Here is a 17,965-nt window from a genome sequence, read left to right as displayed (position 1 = left end):
TTGCTTCATGGAAACTATATTTCATATCATTAAAGAGTATCTATGGCAACATTTTCAAAGAGTGTATTGAAAAATCTTTCTCAATCTAGAAAGTAATCTCCAACCAAATGCCTCTTGGTCACATATGAAATGTTGCAAAAATAAATTAGGATTACTTAATTTCTGACTATCAAAGATACATTATAACCCAGCGGTGATCAGTGTAGGCTAAATATCCCAAAAGTAGTTTCTGTTTTGTTTCATTTTCTTATCACAGACAAAATGCTTACAAGAAGTCCAGGCTGGATCCCAAAAATGAAGTGATTCCACGGGCATCATGTAAGGAGTTCAGGAGACCCTCAATTCTTTTGTTTCACATTCTCCTCTGTAACTATCTGGCTTTGTTAGTATATAGTTACTCTGCTGTCTTAAATGAACCCAATGGCAAAATTTTCCTTCCTATACAACCCCACCTAAATTAAACACTCAAAGAGAAGTAAGAGAAAACAAGCCTACTCCCTTCCACAGTAAAACCAGAGCTTTCAGATGTGCCTTTGCCTCTCCTCTTGTCCTTTCAATCTCTAATTGTGGACACAGTACAGTGTTGCTATAGAGACAGTGATATCACTAGTTGGGATTCTGATGTCATCCCTAGTCCCAACAAAGGAGAGGTGCATGGCAGGCAGGTGGAGGAAACAAGATCTAGAGCTGAGCAAGAACATCCCAGCATCTCATTGATGTTAAAAGTATATTCTGGAGTCTTCTGTGGTTCACTAATCCAGAGCTTACAGAGGTAGGAAATCCCTGTGGGCTGATAAAAGAGCCCATTTTCTGAACTTCTGTGGCTAGAAGGGAAAATTCATGTGACAGATAATGGGCAACTTTATATTCAACCTAGCCTTCTTCTGCCCAGCCCATTTGAATGAGTCTATGACTCAGCAGATTTTGTTGATAACATCTGATTTTGTCAACCGATTTGACCAGATCTCTCTGGCTTTCCTTTAGGAAGTAAGAGTGATCTTACTTCTTTCTCTGTGAGACTTCGAGAGTGTAAGCTTGCCTTCTTACTGACTTCTCTTTTTTGTTGTCTGGCTGTTCCATTTTTTTCTGGTATTCTGAAAGTTGAATCAGACTGGTATGCCTCTGAGTCCAGTTCTCATCCATTTTAATCCTCTTATTATTTTTGAAGCCTTGGTAAGACCACGGAGTACTGGGGATGGGCAGGATTTATATGGCTATGTAGACAAAGCATCTGAAAAAGAAGCTATTATTACTAAAGAAAAGCAAAATAGAGGTTCCAGGGGAAAGCTTAATAGTGAATGGTGATAAAGAAACACACACAATCTTTATTTAAAACAAAATCAGTTAAAACTTTGATATCATAATAACCCAATTCATTGAATTCCTGCAGTGTAGCAGCCACTTACAGAAAGAGAAAAGCCAGGCATTGTGACACACAGTTGAAATTCCAGCACTCAGGCAGAGATGTGAGGACTGCAATTGAAAACAGACAAAAAGGGCTGGGACGTTGTCCCTCAGACAAAGGACATATCTATAACATTAAAAGAATTGAAAAATCAGGCCCCTCCTCCTAAATTCAAAGACCCAATCCAAAAATGGGTGGCTGAAATGAACACGTGCTTCTCAGATGAAGAAATACAAAAAGCAAATTATGAAAAAATGTTCAACATCATTGGTCATTTGAGAGATATAAACTAAAACAACACTGAGATTCCATCTCACCCCATTAAGAATGGCTATTATCAGGAAATCAACCAGTAACAAAAGCTGGAGGGGCTGTAGGGAAAAAGGCACACTTCTTCACTATTAGTGGGAGTGTAGACTGGTACAACCACTATGGAAATCAGAGTGGAGAGTTCCCAAAAATCTAGGATTAACAGTCCCATTTAACTCAGCTATTCTCCTTCTGGGTATTTTCCCAAAAGAATTGAAAAAAATCATACCATAGCGATATTTGTGCACCCATGTGTATAGTGGCACAATTGATAACAGCTAAATCTTGAAAACAACCCAATGCCTATCAACCAAGGAATGGGTAAAAAAAAAGATGTGATTTTTATATAATGGAGTACTACTCAGATATAAAGAAGAATAAATGAGACATTTATAGGAAAATGAATGCAAATTGAGACTATACTCATAAGTGAAATAAATCAGACTTGTATGTGTAAACATCATATTATCTCCCTACTGTAAGAAACAGAAAGAGTAAATAGATCCAAATGTACAAAAGTATTGTGAAATCTGAAGAAACTGTTCAAAAGGAAAAAGATAACTGGGATAGAGAAAAGAAAAAAGCAATAGAAAAGGAATATATATATGTATATATAAGTATATATGTATGTATATATGTATATTTATGTATATACGTACATATATATTTCCCCAAAATAATTGATAGTCATACTACTAATTGCTATTAGTTCATTGAAAAAGGAAGATTTGTGCCTGTATTGTTTGATCAATTTTTCATGCCTGTATCTTATAATTTAAGCAACTACTTTGAAGATATGCAATGTAGTAGCCATTGTTACTCTCCCACAATCCTGTTTTGAAATTTTGTACCATGGTTTCCATTGTTTTTTTCTTTAAAATTAAAATTTAAATTCAAAAAATGTACAGGGCCGAGGATGTTGCTTATGTAAAACCCTTGGATTAAATCTCCAGGATTGGTGGGAAGGAGATAATGGATATACATGTTGCATCCCCTCAATGGCTTCATTTATGCTGCCTAGAATTTAGCTTTTCATAAATTTAGGAACTTTTAATAAAGAGAACCCTCTTGATTCAGAAGGATACAGGAGACTATGTCTTGATTTGGAGGTACAGTCTAGAGATTACCAGCCACACCCTTTATTGCTTATGCCTTCCCACTGGCAGTCATGATTTGCCCTGCATCCTCCTCGATTTGAGATAATAATCACGACTGTATTTTTGAAGAAGGTTTTAGGTTAACTATCTCTGTGGCTACAGAATCATTGTGTTGGCCATAAAACATAATTCCACAGCTTTGAGGCCATTAAACTCCCAAGTTAGAGTATCTACAGAAATATATGCGTTGGTTCTAATATTCCCTTTTCAGAACTCATTTTCCTATAATGAGGGTGCTAGAAAAATGATGCACATAGCCATAGATGTCAGTATATTTATAGAGATGGTTTTCTGTTCTTTTCAAATTAGATAACATGATACCTTTTTAAGTTTCCACCATATCTTTAAGATATTATTACCAAGTTTTGAACTCATAAAGAAATGCATGTATTCCCTCACTAACTCTGTACACTCTTTTTCACTTCATTATGGGAGATGTACACATTGATTTGGAAGTCTGAGATTACCATCATCCAGAAGTATTTATCTCTTTGTATAAGCTATCATTTGGAACAAGTTAGGGAGTTTCAATAAACTAAAAACAAACTTCATAATCACCCAGAGGAAACATAAAATAGAATAAATCTTACAACTTATGTAAATTATGTTTGCTGAAAATACTTGACCAGTAAGTGCACTTTCTAAAAGAGACCACATAGAAGTATGAATTTATTAATATTATTGAAACAGGAGGGTCTGTTAGTAAATCATGAGTCTTCAAAGTGCCAACTTCAAGAAAATCTAGATGGGGCAGGGAGGGCTGTCAAAGGATGAAAAAATGTGTACATGTACAACCTTCTCACAGTAAATGTTATCATTATGTACTGCAAACATGTACTAATAAAAAATAAAAATGCAGATCTCAAAAATCCCACCTGAATGTATGCTTTAGCATGATAGAAAATTTGAACAAGCCATTACCTCTCTGTTCTCACATTTTCCAACTTCTAAAAGAAACAAATTGGTTCCTTGGAACTAGAATATTTATATTCATTCTTTTGTGCATATAATGTTTAAACACCAAGTATAAGGTACTATTATAAAAAATACTGAGATGATTAATAAAGTGCTTCTTCCTTCATCTCCCAAACAAGTATACAGTAAAGGCTTAAATAAACGAGACAAGTGGTATGATTTTAGGACTCCAGGAGGGTCAAAACTCTCTAGCAGAGTTCAAGGCTCTAGGGGCTGAGACAAAGAGCTTCTCTGGGCAGCCCATATTTATTAGATTGCCAGACAAAGAGAGGAGATATTGAGGAAAGTGTGGGAACTGAGCAGGACCTTGGGAGTCACTTCAAAGACTTCTCCAAGTAGTAAATCATGTCAATTTAGGAGAACTGTCTTATCTCCATGATGACATGTATGGTAGGAGTGAGACAGCAGGAGTGAGATGCCTGCAGCTGCAGTCTCTATTTACTTACTTGGAGTTGGAGCAAAATGTCCTCAGCTGTGGCCTTATGTTGCTCTTTGAGGTGTCTCTGGCATCACGGGCCACTACAGGTCTCAGCCAGGACCAGTGATTCATAAAGGTTCACTTACTATGAATCTTCTACCCATCTCCAGACAAGGGACTTAAGCCTGGGACAGACTCAGAAACAATTGGTTAATTTTAAATCCTGCTCAGAGTCGCTTTGTAGTGGTCTCCAACAGACAATATAACTTTTGACCTGGGCTCTGAGTAAGGATGGAGTTCAGAGAGACATTGAGGAAGAACGAGGCTGACCTGCAGGGAGGATATTACAGAGTGAATGAGATAGTATAAGGAAGATCATCGGAATGGAGCACATTAACTACCACCTCTCATCATAATATAAGGATATATATTGTTTTCAGGTCCCCAAAGAAGGACAAGATGTTTTGAGATCCATGAATTTAGGGAACTTATTATCTATTCCAGCTATTTATCTCCAAATTCCTATTAATGCAAATTTGAGATTAGGCTAAAAACTTTTCAGTGTCCTTGTAGTTCAATCCGCTTATACAACGAGATGAAGGAGAATAACATTAATTATTTAAGAAATTATTGGCCAGAAGATGTAACTAACAGAATGCACTAAAAATACGGTATGAATGTCATTTTGTACTGATTGTGTGTGTGTTTGTGTGCGTGTGAAAATAATAAGTCAAATTTTTTGCTAATAAGAGTAATAAGGTTCCTATGTTATTTCATTTTTGTCTTTCCATTGCAGATTCCTTATATATTACATGGCAGGAAGTATAGGTAAACTTAGTGATAGAGAGGACATCAAATTAAACAAGAACTTTCCTCATATCTCAGAACCCATCCTCAGTAAAAGTAAGTAATTACATCATTTCCTTACTTTTTAAAGTTAATTTTCATCTTTTTAATTATAGGATATAAGTTAGATAAGTAGTAGATCCTATTGATTGTGTCATTTCTATTAGAAGCAACACATGAGGTTGAAATATAAAGGAGAATAAGAGACATATTTTTTTGGCTCTTGAATTGTTTACAGTTTAGGACAATCTCCTAAATCTACTCACTCTTCAGCCAAGTAATAGTACCATAAATTTTTTTCTTTATAGTCATAGTGCCTACCTAAGAATTTTGTCTATTATAGTGAGTTGCTGAGGACAATACCAAGTTTAACTTCATAGACATTACCAACTTTGTTCAGATGACCTATATAAGCAAACAAACAAAATAAGACACTAAAGGAGCTTAGAAAATCTATCTGAAGTAAAGTTTTTGAAGAGTAAATAATTATCTTTCCAAAGCTGGCCATGATTCTGAGGGAATCTCTCCAGATAAACCTTGGCTCCAGAATTCTCAGTACTAAATTACATTAGACTCATTGAGGAAGTGTTCAAGAAATTTAATGCCTCAGTTCTTCCAATCCAAAATCACAAAAATAAGATTTTCTGGGACTGGTAACTGAGATTTGACCTTTTTACACAGTTCTCTGAGTGATCATAAGGGCTAGTAAACATTTCTAACCCAAAAAATCACATTATGGCCAGCAGAAGAATAACTTTTTAAAAACTTTTTCTAGCTTAGAAGTCAAATCATTAATTGAGGTATAATAATGGGAGTAAATCCTTGTGTGAACAATAAATCAATAGCTCATAAAGATATATTTCCTTTTTAATAATTATCCATAACATTCTACATAACAAAAATGATATATCTCATATATGTTTAAACATGTAGTTAATCTGGTTTTCATTTGTGTTGGCTTTATTTTGAGGGAGAATGTCTACCCCACAACAGCCCAAAGATTTTTGTTTTTGAGACAGGGTCTCACTACATAGCCCAAACTGACCTTGAACTCACTATGGAGCCCAGCCTGGCCTCAGATTCACAGTGATGCTTCTGCCTCAGCTTTCCAAGCACTAGAATTACAGCCATGTGTTACCACACCAACACAGTCCAAAGATTTTTAAAACAAATATTTGCAGTTAACCAGACATCTACCCCCAAATACTCTACTTATTTCAACCAATCTTTTATGAAACACAATTCCAGCTTAGCATAACCTGTTGGGCTTTATTATAACTGGATTTAACCCAGTATTTTGTCAGAATCAAACTATAAAGATATGTATCTATTTCATGAAGATACTCAAAACATCATTAGGTAGGAAAAATGGGGCATCTCAGTCCATCTCATCCACTCAGTAGATCTGAGTGAGCAATGTTTGTGGAAAAAAGGGGAAATTTCAGTGTGGAAACCAGGAAATGAAAGTCTGACATGGAAACAAAGGCAAAGAGAAGCCACCCAGCCTTTTAGACTATCAGTTGATAATCTAAGCTATCGAGGTAGTTGGCCAGGTTCCCCAAACTACCAAAAGGCATCGTTATGGAGAGTGAACAGAAAAAACTAACACCAAAGGGCAAAAGAGTGTGTAAAATAAGGATATGAGATGGATCGGCGAAGCAGGGAGTATAAACAGTTCATTTAAAAAATGATTGCCTTACAAGAGAAAAGTTAGCTAAGGGAGGCTGGGGTGAGAGAAGACAACTCAGGTGAATCTCAGCTTTCTGGCTGAGTAGATGCAGATGCACGATAAAGCCTTTACTGAGATGCAAGAGTACAGCAAACTCTTAGGAGAGCCGAAAGCAAATCCATACTGGGAAGGATGCAGGACGGAAAGTCAGCATCTCTGTCTGGCATTAGAAGTTTGGATGAACCAGGGAACTAAGAATTCCCCTGGGATCCTTGGTTGATTGCAGGCGAAATTGGTCTCAAGGAAGCTGCTGAATGCACTGCTCTAAAATTAGTTAAAAATAAGACATCCACATCTTTGAAAATCACTTCATTGGGTAAGAACTGGCAAAGAGGAAATAATTCTGCTTTGTTCACATTTAGTTTTGAGTTTCTGGTAAAAAATCAAAGATGGGGAGCAGGAAAGTTTTCAAGCAAGGAACAGGAGCAGGATGTGGCTACCTATTCATTTAACAAATGTGGGTGAAGCACCAGGGTGTGCCAGATAGCAACTGTATCACCAGAGACAATGTGGTGATTCCTGCCATTGAGAGCTGAGGACGAAGGTGTAGAAAGTTAAATGGCCTTGAGTTAGCTCTCTGGGTATCTCTCTCCTGGAGGTATTGCTCCTGCTTCCTGCACCTCCGCCATACCCCATATTTCTCCTTACTTTCATGTAACCTGTCCTTCGATGACTTTTCTCCTCTGTTTCCAGATGTCCAATAAGGTCAACTGGTTACAAAGCCAAAATGGAGTATGCAAAGTTGATGTTTATTCACCAGGAGAGGGCCAGGCCCAGGACTGGAAAACGGTAAGGGTAAACCTCTTATTTGAGACAAGATCTCACTGTGTAGCTCAGGCCCACCTTGAACTTGCAGCCCAGGCTAAGCTCAAACTCACAATACTCCTCCGTCGGTCTGGTGGATGCTGGGGTTAGAGGCGTACATCTCCATACGTGACTGAGCATAACATGACCATGAATGCCAGGGTAGGGGTACGTAAACTGTCGTCAAGAAGAATCTTGCTCTCTGTACTGCTACCACCCACTTCTTATATTTTAAGGTGAGATTTTCAGTGGACAAAAAATGACCACCCATCCAACAAACATTTCCCAGTTTTCTCCAACAAATTCTGTGTTTTGGGGGAAAATGCTTTTTATATGGTACTTTTCAGGAGAACTGTGCTATAATTAATGAAAAAAGTATATATTATAGTTGCAAATTTTTGTTCAGTTTTCAAACAGAAATCAGTTGTAAATGTCTGAAAGGCTCATAAAAAACATTCTCTGAAATGTAGGTTGCCTTAAAATTCTGAGAACAATAAACCTCTCTTCTTAGTAAATGTTGTCACTCCACTGTTACCATTCAAAATTTATTAAATGCTTAATATCTGGCATTGTATCAGCCAAAGCATAGTCAGAATATAGAATATCGACACCACATCAGTCATTTTATGTTAAAAACTGTTTACTAGTAAAAGATAATTAACTACTAAAAGACATTAAAAGAAGTTTTAAGAGTTCCAGAAATAGTACATGCAGAGAGAAGCTCCTCTCTTCTAAGACAAAAAGAACAAGAAACTAAGAGCTTACAAGGCTCCCTCTCCCTAAGCCAAGACTGCTGCTGGTCTCTTTGGACGTCAAGTGGCTGCAGATGGAAGCTTGTCAGAAGGTGTAAACAAGCCATTACAGAAGCCCTATCCTGGTGTGATCCTGCAGGGCTCTCTGGAGGAGTGCACTGTTTTGACAAAACCAACTACTTAGAGAAGTATTTAAAGGCCCCAATCCCAGATAGAATCATAAAGCAAGGCAAAAAGTGTGAATTTGGAGAGAGAGGTGTATTGTTCACTTTCCCATCACTGGGACAAAATACTAACATCCATAATATACAGGAAATATGTTTATTTGAGCTCTGACAGTCAGTTTATAGTTGACTGATTCCAGTACAAGAAATGGCAAGGTGGATTAGCCTGGCACAGGAAAGCTGCTCAACCCATTATGGGCAAGAAGAGAAGGGCAGGGAAAGGAGAATCAAGGATAAACCCTTCCAGGTCATACTGTCAGTGTCTGTCTTTTCTGACTGGGCCCCACCTCCCAACAGCACCCATGAACTCATCAGTGGACTAATTCACTGATGAGCCTAGTGTTCCAGTAATCCAATCACCTTCCAGTTCCCTATCTTGGAACATATGAGGCTTTCAAAGAACATTCTAGCTCTAAATCATAACAGGCAGTAAATTAGCACAGACATCATGCCAGTAGTAGAGTCAGGAACAACAATAAGCTAGAAATACCTCTCTTTTTAAAGCTCTCATTATCTAATGGAATCACTACTGTAATCCTTACCCTTAACATTAACATCCATTAAGCACATGTGTAAATAGGTTATGCACCCCATCTTCTATTTGTTCCTAACCTATTTTCTATCTATAGGAACCTAAAAGAGAAAACACTAACAAATGTACATAAAATGTTAAGACATATAGGTAGTAAATACCAAATTGTAGCACAAGAACCAACCCAAACTCATTCTCTTTGATATTCTATTGGCAGACCACTCAAATAGATTTCCTGTTATCTCTTGCCCAACAATAGATGTATAAATCATTAATCCATCCAAGAGATGATTCAGGCAATAAGCCAGGATTCTAATCACTGCTGCCACCGATGATTATTGGCCATGAATGGGCCAAAATGAAAACCAGGAACAAAATTAGTAGAAAAGAAAACTAAAACAAGAGCATCTTTGATGTCCTCTTATCACTCTGGGAGCCAAGAAAAAGGCTTCTAGTGCACCTCTCTTGAGATGCCATTTACCTTTATTAGGTGAGTCTGTTGGGCATCTTGCTGGAAGACTTCCAAATCTATCAAAAGATCATTTTCAGAGGAAGATAAGCTAATGACTTTCAAATGTTATAAAGGTAAACACATGGTAAAGATTTTGTGTGATTCACTAACAAGAAACTTGTGAGGTTCAAAAACATAAATCAGAAATAGTGTGCTGTATGTGCATGGGGAGGCACAGGTGACTTTTTTCCACTGTGGGAGGAAATCAGTCAAACCTCCTCTTTCATGTTTATAAAAATCATATATTATAGACTTGTTGTCAATTAAGAGTTTACAGGGTTGTAAAGAGCATCAAAAGAATGGCAGTCAGGTAGTGGGAAAGGGTGTACCGCAGACAATGTATAATTTCCACTGGAGCCATCATTTCTACTCTAGTAGCTATTATGCATATTATGGGGACCATTTGGAGGACTTGAAAATCAAGAACTTGCCTTTAACTGCACTGGTTTTAGAGGCAGAACTGGATTTGATTATGAACCCCCGTCACATACCATCTGTGAGATGCTAGCCATATTCTCTAGTTTCTCTAAGCTTCTGTTTTCCTACCAGTGAAATCAGAAGAGCAAAACTTACCTTACAAGGTGAATCTGAGGATTAAATAGAATAATTGTATATAAAGTACTTAATGCAGTTCTTAGCAAACTTTACAAGTATTATACAAATAATAGCTGGTAAACTTTAGTTTAGTGATAAACTTTATTTTGGAGGTATACTAGTATAAAAACAGTAAGATATTCTTTAAGTCCTCATAGCCTCTCTCTCTCTCTCTCTCTCTCTCTCTCTCTCTCTCTCTCTCTCTCTCCCTCTCTCCTTTTTTAGAGACAGGGTCCCACCATGTAGTTCACATAGGCCTTGAACTCATAGCAATCTTCCTGGCTCAATCTCCCAAGTGCTGGGATTACAGGTATCCACCACTGTGCCCAACCTCATTTGTAAATAAACATATGAAGTCCAATGATTACAAGGTTCTTCACATTTGATAAGTAAATGGGACATTTTATTGTTATTAGTAACACTATTTTACCCTGTGTCATGAAGAATTTTTTCATGTATACATTATAATATGTACACACACAAATATGTGCATATGCTCATTACAACTAGTAACCATCTCACAGCTCAAAACCAGTGAATTGTTCACAGATATTAACTCTTCAGCTGTAAATCAGGCTGTTGACTTAATTGATGTTTTCTACTCCATTGGAAGCCATTTAGTATATTGTGTTTTTGTATCCTGACAGATGATTAATTATGCACAATTTTTCCATTTTGGGGGGAAATTTATACTCATAAGAAACGTGAACAAAAACAAATTAAGCCTTATGAAGTATCAATTAATGTCAATACAAAAAATACCTATTGATTCTGTTCAAATGTCAACTCTTCTATTGGACTGGCGATATCAGAGTTTAAAGATGCATGTAGCTAGAGGCCATGTGTGTAGTAGCAGAGAATGTGGGCTCTGGATTAGAATTCCTGCTGCATCAACAATTGCCTGTATAACTTCAAATGAGTGGCTAAGTAACCTCGCAGTTCTTCTTTCCTCCCTGTAAAATGGAGATAATAAACTAACATTATTGCGAGAATAACATTAAATGGGATAGTAGTCTTCAAATACTTGAAACAGTGCCTTGTACCTGGTAAGCATCCAATAAATGGAAGTTACTTTTACTACAATGGTGGAGGAAGCCTGAGAGTGGTAGCAATTTTAGTAACAGGCCCTTCAAGTTATTTTGCAGATCCCACGGGAGCTTTACTTTGTTATAGTCAGATGAAACCTTGTCTGTTTTTAAGGAAGCCCCAACAGATCCTGTCAGAGTGCTCAGCTGGCTCCGCAGAGACCTGGAAAAGAGCACAGCAGAGTTCCAAGATGCTAAGTTCAAACCTGGAGAATCATCATTTGGTGAAGAACTGGCCAACCCTGGTGACCCACGCAAAGGTTTCTCTGTAGACTATTACAATAACACCACCAAGGGCAGTCCAGGAAGATTGCACTTTGAGATTACTCACAAAGAGTCTCCTTCCCAGGCTGGTAACAAGAGTTCAGTAGACGAAGTGTCCTTCTATGCAAACTGCATCACAAATCTAGTCATAGCCATGGCCCGCAAAGAGATTGAGAAGAATGATGACACTGTAAAAAAAAGTGTCCAACAGTCATTGTATATGGGGGATGAACCCACATCCCAGAAAAGCTTGAGCACAGTAGCATCTGAGTTGGTGAATGCAACTGTCTCTGCATGTGTCAAGAACACTGAGACTGACAAAGCTTCTGGCTCTGGAGACAAAAACGCTGACACCGACAAAGCTCCCGGTTCTGGAGACAAATCCCCAAGTATGAAATACAAAAGCACTTTGAAGATCAAGGAAAGCAAGAGTCCAGGTGACAAGCCTGCTTCTAAGAAGTCTGTATTCTATCAGGAATTGTTTGAATCTCGAAATTCAGGAGGTGCCAAAGAGGGTGGGAGGTCTTTACCTGCAGAGAAAAAGATGTCCAAAGGGAAGGAAAGGGCTGATGACTTCACAGGTTCTGTTAGTCAAGGGATCATGACCTACGCCAATAGTGTAGTATCTGACATGATGGTCTCCATCATGAAGACACTGAAGATCCAAGTGAAGGACTCAACCATTGCCAGCATCCTACTGAAGAGAGTCCTGATCAAGCACGCAAAGGAGGTTGTCTCAGATCTCATTGATTCCTTCATGACGAACCTGCACAATGTCACAGGAACCCTCATGACTGACTCAGACTTCCTCTGTGCTGTGAAAAGAAGTCTCTTCTCTCAAGGAAGCCAAAAGGCCACAGATATCATGGACGCCATGCTAGGAAAACTCTACAATATGATGTTTGCCAACAAATACCCTGAGACTATCAGGAGAGCCAAGGATAAATCTGAGAGTTATTCCCTAATCTCCATGAAAGGAATGGGTGACCCCAAGTACCGGAACATGAACTTTTTAATGAAATCTGAAGCTAAATTGAAAGAAAAGATGTATTCCACATGCAAACCACAGAAAGAGAAGACATGCATTGAAACTGTAGGTGAACACATCATCAAAGAGGGATTGAACATGTGGCATAAAAATCACCAGAAAGATTGTAAATCTCCATGTCCTCAGCGTGCAAAATCTGCAACTCCTAATGAACAGGATAGCCCTGTGTCAGACAGTCCCTTGGAAGATCGGGAAACCTGCAACCTCAGCCCTTCTCTGTGCCACCCAGAAGATGTTGAGAATTTCATGTGTAGTTCAGACTCCTGGGCCAAGGACCTGATTGTATCTGCCCTACTTCTCATTCAATATCATCTGGCCCAGGGAGGAAAAATGGATCCACAGAGCTTCCTCGAAGCTGCTACCACCACCAGCCACCCCGCTAACAAGCTTTCTGCAGCTCCCAATGAGTCTAAGTATCCTCATAAGGTTTGTGACCAGGAACAAACCGGAAAGAAGGATCTCATGAGTGTTTTTTTCAATTTCATCCGGAATTTACTTAGTGAGACCATTTTTAAGAGTGACAATTGCCCTGAATCCAAGGTGCTTATCAAGGAAGAAAGTGTCAACCTGTGTGAAAGACCTGTGACTCCTTGTTCTACCAAGCTATGTGAAGACACTGAGACTGGCAGTCCCTTCTCTGAACTGACCAAGATGGTCGCCAGCCAGGTAGATGGTAACATGAGCAGGCAGATGGTAGAACAGCTCATGGACTCTGTGATGAAGTTGTGTGTCATCATTGCCAAGTCTTGTGACCCTTCATTGACAGAACTGGGAGATGATAAGTGTGGAGATGCCAGTCGGCCAAACTCAGCCCTCCCAGATAGTTTATTTGAGTGCTTACCCGTCAAGGGCACAGGGACAGCAGAAGCTCTCCTGCAGAACGCCTATCAAAATATCCACAATGAGCTAAGGTGTCTTTCAGGACAGCTGCTGGAAGGATGTGCAGCCCCCAAGGTGATCGTCAGCAACCACAACCTAACGGACACAGTGCAAAACAAGCAGCTGCAAGCCGTCCTCCAGTGGGTAGCTGCCTCTGAACTCAATGTTCCTGTTTTGTACTTTGCTGGTGATGATGAAGAAATCCAGAAGAAGGTAAGAAAGAAAGGTCAGAGGAATTTGGAAAGTGTTCTTAACGACTAATTTGGATTTGTGTACTGTTTGCTTTCTGAATGGGAATATAACTACAGGAAGGGTTAAATGAGAACAGTAAAAATTTGAAGATCATTCCTCTTGGCAGAGGTAATGGATAAAGTAAAATTAGATCTTGCCCAATCAGAGACATATCTAAGGAAAAAGAAAGGGTAAGTGATATTTGTTTTATGCATTTATTGGTGGGAGTGTACAAATAAGGAACTTCCAAGAGATTTGGTGACAGAATCAGATACACTCTGGGCTTCAGAATGATTTTTTGGGTAGAATAGAATTGCCTGGAGTAAAGTGGAGTTTTTGAAAAGTATCACTAGGAAGAGTTAAAGAAAGATAAACTGGGTTTGATTTATGGCCGTTTCACACTTGTCACTAATCTCTGAAGCTGTTGTCTAGATTGTGCTGGGGATTTGTAGAAATTCAATAAATAACACTTCTCTTAAGTTCCAAATCAGTTTAGAAGTAAGACTAAAGACAGATGGGAGACTGACCTATCACCACTGTTAATGATGAAGGTAAGTGTACTCCAAGCTCTCAAATCCCCACCAAAGTCTCCCACTGAGTCTTCAGGACTGATCACACAGCGGATACTCAGTCTGGAGAGCATGCGCAAGCACTCAGATTGCTGCTGCAGGGTAGAGTGAAGACATTGAAAGAGTGAGACAGTATGTACACACACACCCAACTTTGGGTTATCTCTTGATTGTGAGAAGTAGAACAATGACTTGTATCAACTTTTTAGAAAAATTAATCTTTGGAGATGGGGGTGTAGCTTAGCAATAGAGTATTTGCTTGCATGTATGAGTCCCTGGGCTTGATCTGTAGCTTAAAAAAGAAAGAAATGAAGGAAAGAGGGAAGGAAGGAAGGAAGGAAGGAAGGAAGGAAGGAAGGAAGGAAAGAAGGAAGGAAGGAAGGAAGGAAGGAAGGAAGGAAGGAAGGAAAAAAGTAAGTGAAAAAGGAAGAAGGGAGAAAGAGAAGGAGAGAAGGCCAAAGGGGAGGGAGAAAGACTTCATCCACATAGAAATCAGAAGCTATGGAGGAGGAGAGCTTCTCTTTTTAGTAAGTACTAGTCACAATCCTTGTCACTGCGTTATTGGGTTTATCTGATAACTGAGAAGACATAGATTATTTAATGCCCTGATTAGGCTGTATTGTGCTGAAACAAGATTTCAGTCTTAGCAACAATCTCAGTTTTAGCAAGACTACTGATCTACTCAAAGTGTCATCTGGGGTCACCATTGTTGGAACTCATTAGAAGTGCACAATCTGAGGCTTAGCTCCAAACCTGCTGGGTCAGACTCTTCGTTTGGCAAAGTACCTAGTTGATGTGTGTGCCTATTCAAGTGTGGGCTGGATAGGAGTCCCCAGCTCTGTTGAGAACTGGGTGTGCACAACTAGGGGTGAGTGGCAGACAGGTCAGCAAAGCTTCATCAGCATTTATAGCCACTCCATTGCCCAAATCAACACCTGAGCTCCACCTCCTATTAGATCAACAGTGACATTAGATTCTCATAGGAGCACAACCTTTTCATGAACTGTGCATGTTCAGGATCTAGATTGAGGACTCCTTTAACCCTTCCAGAAATCCACCCCACTCTACCACCCCTGTCTGTGGAAATGTTTTCCTCAAAACTGGTCCCTCGGGTCATAAAATTGGGGTCTGCTTGGCTAGACGGCAGCTGGCTTCAATATCAGATAATGCCCCTAAAGGTCCTTAGCAAAATCTATTTCCTTGTCAGATTTTCACTCTGTAAAATGCACAATTGTTCTGATATTAGCAAGCTGCAGTGAGAGAGAGAAGAAGATACAGTCCAGTCAAAACTTCAGACTATTGAAAAAAAAAAAAACTAACAGAGCCTTCATGAGTACTTTTCATGAGTGAAAAGGGTATTGGTTCTGTAGTCATGTTTTACATCAAGCCTATAATATGTATCATATATTTCCAGTTTTAGATTACTTTTAATTAGACTGTTTGTACTATGTCTGTCTAAAATGAGACTAACAGAATAGCAATCTACAATTCTGCCATTCAAGAGATAGTCATTCATTATTTTAAGAAAGGAAAAGAGTGGAAAGGCAGAGCAGCAGTATAAACTTCATGTAAACAATAGATTTGCATTGAGTGTTAGTATTAAGAGCAATTAGCTCCTAAATTCCAAAATACTCCCTGACAGTGACCGTTAGGGATAAAGGATTAATGTAAACAAATATTCTCATGCTGATCCAGCTGATTGCCCCTAGAGGCACTGGGAAGCCATGAGCCCACTTGCTTTAAATGACCTCCTTTATTTTTGAATAGGATGTGCACGTGCAGGTGTCAGTATTCAAAAGTACAGAAGGGTGCACAGTGAAAGGGCATTTCCTCATGTGAATCCCCATCTATCCCCTCTTAAGAGAGAGAACCTGTTCTAGTCTCCTTTTGTTTTTGGCATTTAGCCCATTCAGTACATTTTGAATGTTTTGTTTTTTATTTGTTTTTAGTTCCACATTTCCTGTTTGTTTAAAAAAAAAACTTTTTTGGAGACTTTATCTACTTGTTTTAGGGGTGTCCTTAGGAGCTTTAATTTCTCACATGGCAATTTCTCCTTCTGAAAAAGATCGTGATATCTGGCCCATTTACTTGACCTTTGACTCTTACAAAGAGCAGAATACACAAAATAAAAACTTGGTTCCTTGAGATAGTGTGATGCTACCTGCTAGAACAGTCATTTTGACTCTTTTTGTCACATTTGTACTAGAAACAGGGCTAAGTTTAGAATTCAAAGACCTACATTGGCACTTTGGCTAAGAATGACCAGCAGTGCTGTTGTGACAAGTTCTGTCACCTCTCTGGACCGTATCTCCATAAGGTCGAATTGCTGACTAAGGGGCCTTCCTGATCTGATAATCTAGCGTCAGTGGTCTATGGAATTTGGAAAGCAGCATCCATAAGTCCTTGTTGGTCTCAGGACAACAGTGGAGACTGTTTTATGATGTTAGTGTGAGTTTAGATCCTTAGAATTCTTAGAAACCATTGACACACTGGGAAAGCATCACCTTAGAGAGGAAAGATAGGAGGATTTGAATCTTAATGAGAAATCACATTTTCCATACCATGGGCAGGTGGTTATTAATACCTCTTCTTTGAATTCAGAGTAATGTCACCAACTTCCTTCTGTCAAGCAGGCTGGCAAAGGGAGTCTCCTCAACCTCTAACTCTAGTCTCTCCTGCTGCCGATTCCAAAGTCTGCTAGCCTTTGGGTCTAGCCATGACGGTTTCTTTGTGGCCTTCCCTGGGATATGATGCCCTCCATGACCCTTCTCTCTGCTCCCCACAGCTACTCCAGCTCTCCGCTGCCGCTGTAGAAAAGGGACGCAGCGTGGGGGAAGTTCTGCAGTTGGTGCTGCGCTACGAGAAGGAGCGACAACTGGACGAGGCTGTGGGAAATGTCACACGGCTGCAGCTCCTGGACTGGCTGATGTTGAACCTGTGACGGTGGCCCTCTCAGAGCAACTGCTGCTCCTGTGTGGGCCCAGCCCTGGCTGCCCTCCCACCATAGCTGTCCTCAAGTCCTCTCAGAGCTCTTATGCTACCCTCATACCACTCTCGTTAAAGACGTATCATCTTTGAGTCACTGAATTTTGAAGATTTTTTCTGTCCATGTGAGCAAGGACATAAAATTAAAAATTACAATTAAAGGCTCCATGTGTTTGGTTTCCTTGGGATCCAACGGGATATTAAGGTTAAAGAATGAAAATAACATCACATAAATGGCGGAGGCAAAATGGTGCTGGACCGAGAGGTGTTGACAAAGGCCACTCCATGCCTGTCCTTCATGCGTTCCCCATCAGTACACCACAAGTTCTGGCTCCCCTCCTTTAAACTGCAGCCTCAAAATAAGCCACGATTTATCAAGAATCCATTTTCCTTCTATAACCACGAAGATCAAAAAGTAGTTTTGTATCCAGTCACAGTGCTGAGAACTTGTCTCTCCACTCTACTATTTACATTTAGCTGAAGACAGTTTCAAAAATGTGTCTGAGGCCTGGAATGTGGCTCAGTGGTGGAGCACATGCCTCATATCTGCAGGACCTTGGGTTCCACCCCTAGCACCACAGAAGGAAAACAAACAAAAATAAATTCCCAGGACCATTCTGTGGCTTTCTGGCTGTTGAATCTGGCACA

The 17,965-nt window shown here is 39.3% G+C and overlaps 1 protein-coding gene across 1 annotated transcript; it reads left to right on the top strand.

Moving 5' to 3' along the window:
* The first annotated feature begins 633 nt into the window (after window positions 1–633).
* On the top strand, window positions 634–17,473 carry Akap3 (A-kinase anchoring protein 3). The gene is made up of 5 exons (XM_003463269.2): window positions 634–772; window positions 5,061–5,167; window positions 7,533–7,628; window positions 11,457–13,745; window positions 17,118–17,473. Exons 3-5 carry the CDS (start codon window positions 7,533–7,535, stop codon window positions 17,271–17,273), a joined length of 2,541 nt encoding a protein of 846 aa, XP_003463317.1. The 5' UTR covers window positions 634–772; window positions 5,061–5,167; the 3' UTR covers window positions 17,274–17,473.
* The last annotated feature ends 492 nt before the right edge of the window (window positions 17,474–17,965 follow it).

This window comes from Cavia porcellus, unplaced genomic scaffold (assembly GCF_034190915.1).
Source record: "Cavia porcellus strain 051 isolate PalLab524CR breed Dunkin Hartley unplaced genomic scaffold, mCavPor4.1 scaffold_27, whole genome shotgun sequence".
NCBI lineage: Eukaryota > Metazoa > Chordata > Mammalia > Rodentia > Caviidae > Cavia > Cavia porcellus.
The sequence above is the reverse complement of the archived record's forward strand: the minus strand, read 5'-3'. Positions and strand labels throughout refer to the sequence as shown.

Coding starts and splice junctions, on each gene's coding strand:
- Akap3 (XM_003463269.2), top strand. CDS start 7,533: ATGTCCAATAAGGTCAACTGGTTACAAAGCCAAAATGGAGTATGCAAA. Junction 7,629..11,456: donor AGGCCCAGGACTGGAAAACG/GTAAGGGTAAAC, acceptor TCTGTTTTTAAG/GAAGCCCCAACAGATCCTGT. Junction 13,746..17,117: donor ATGAAGAAATCCAGAAGAAG/GTAAGAAAGAAA, acceptor TGCTCCCCACAG/CTACTCCAGCTCTCCGCTGC.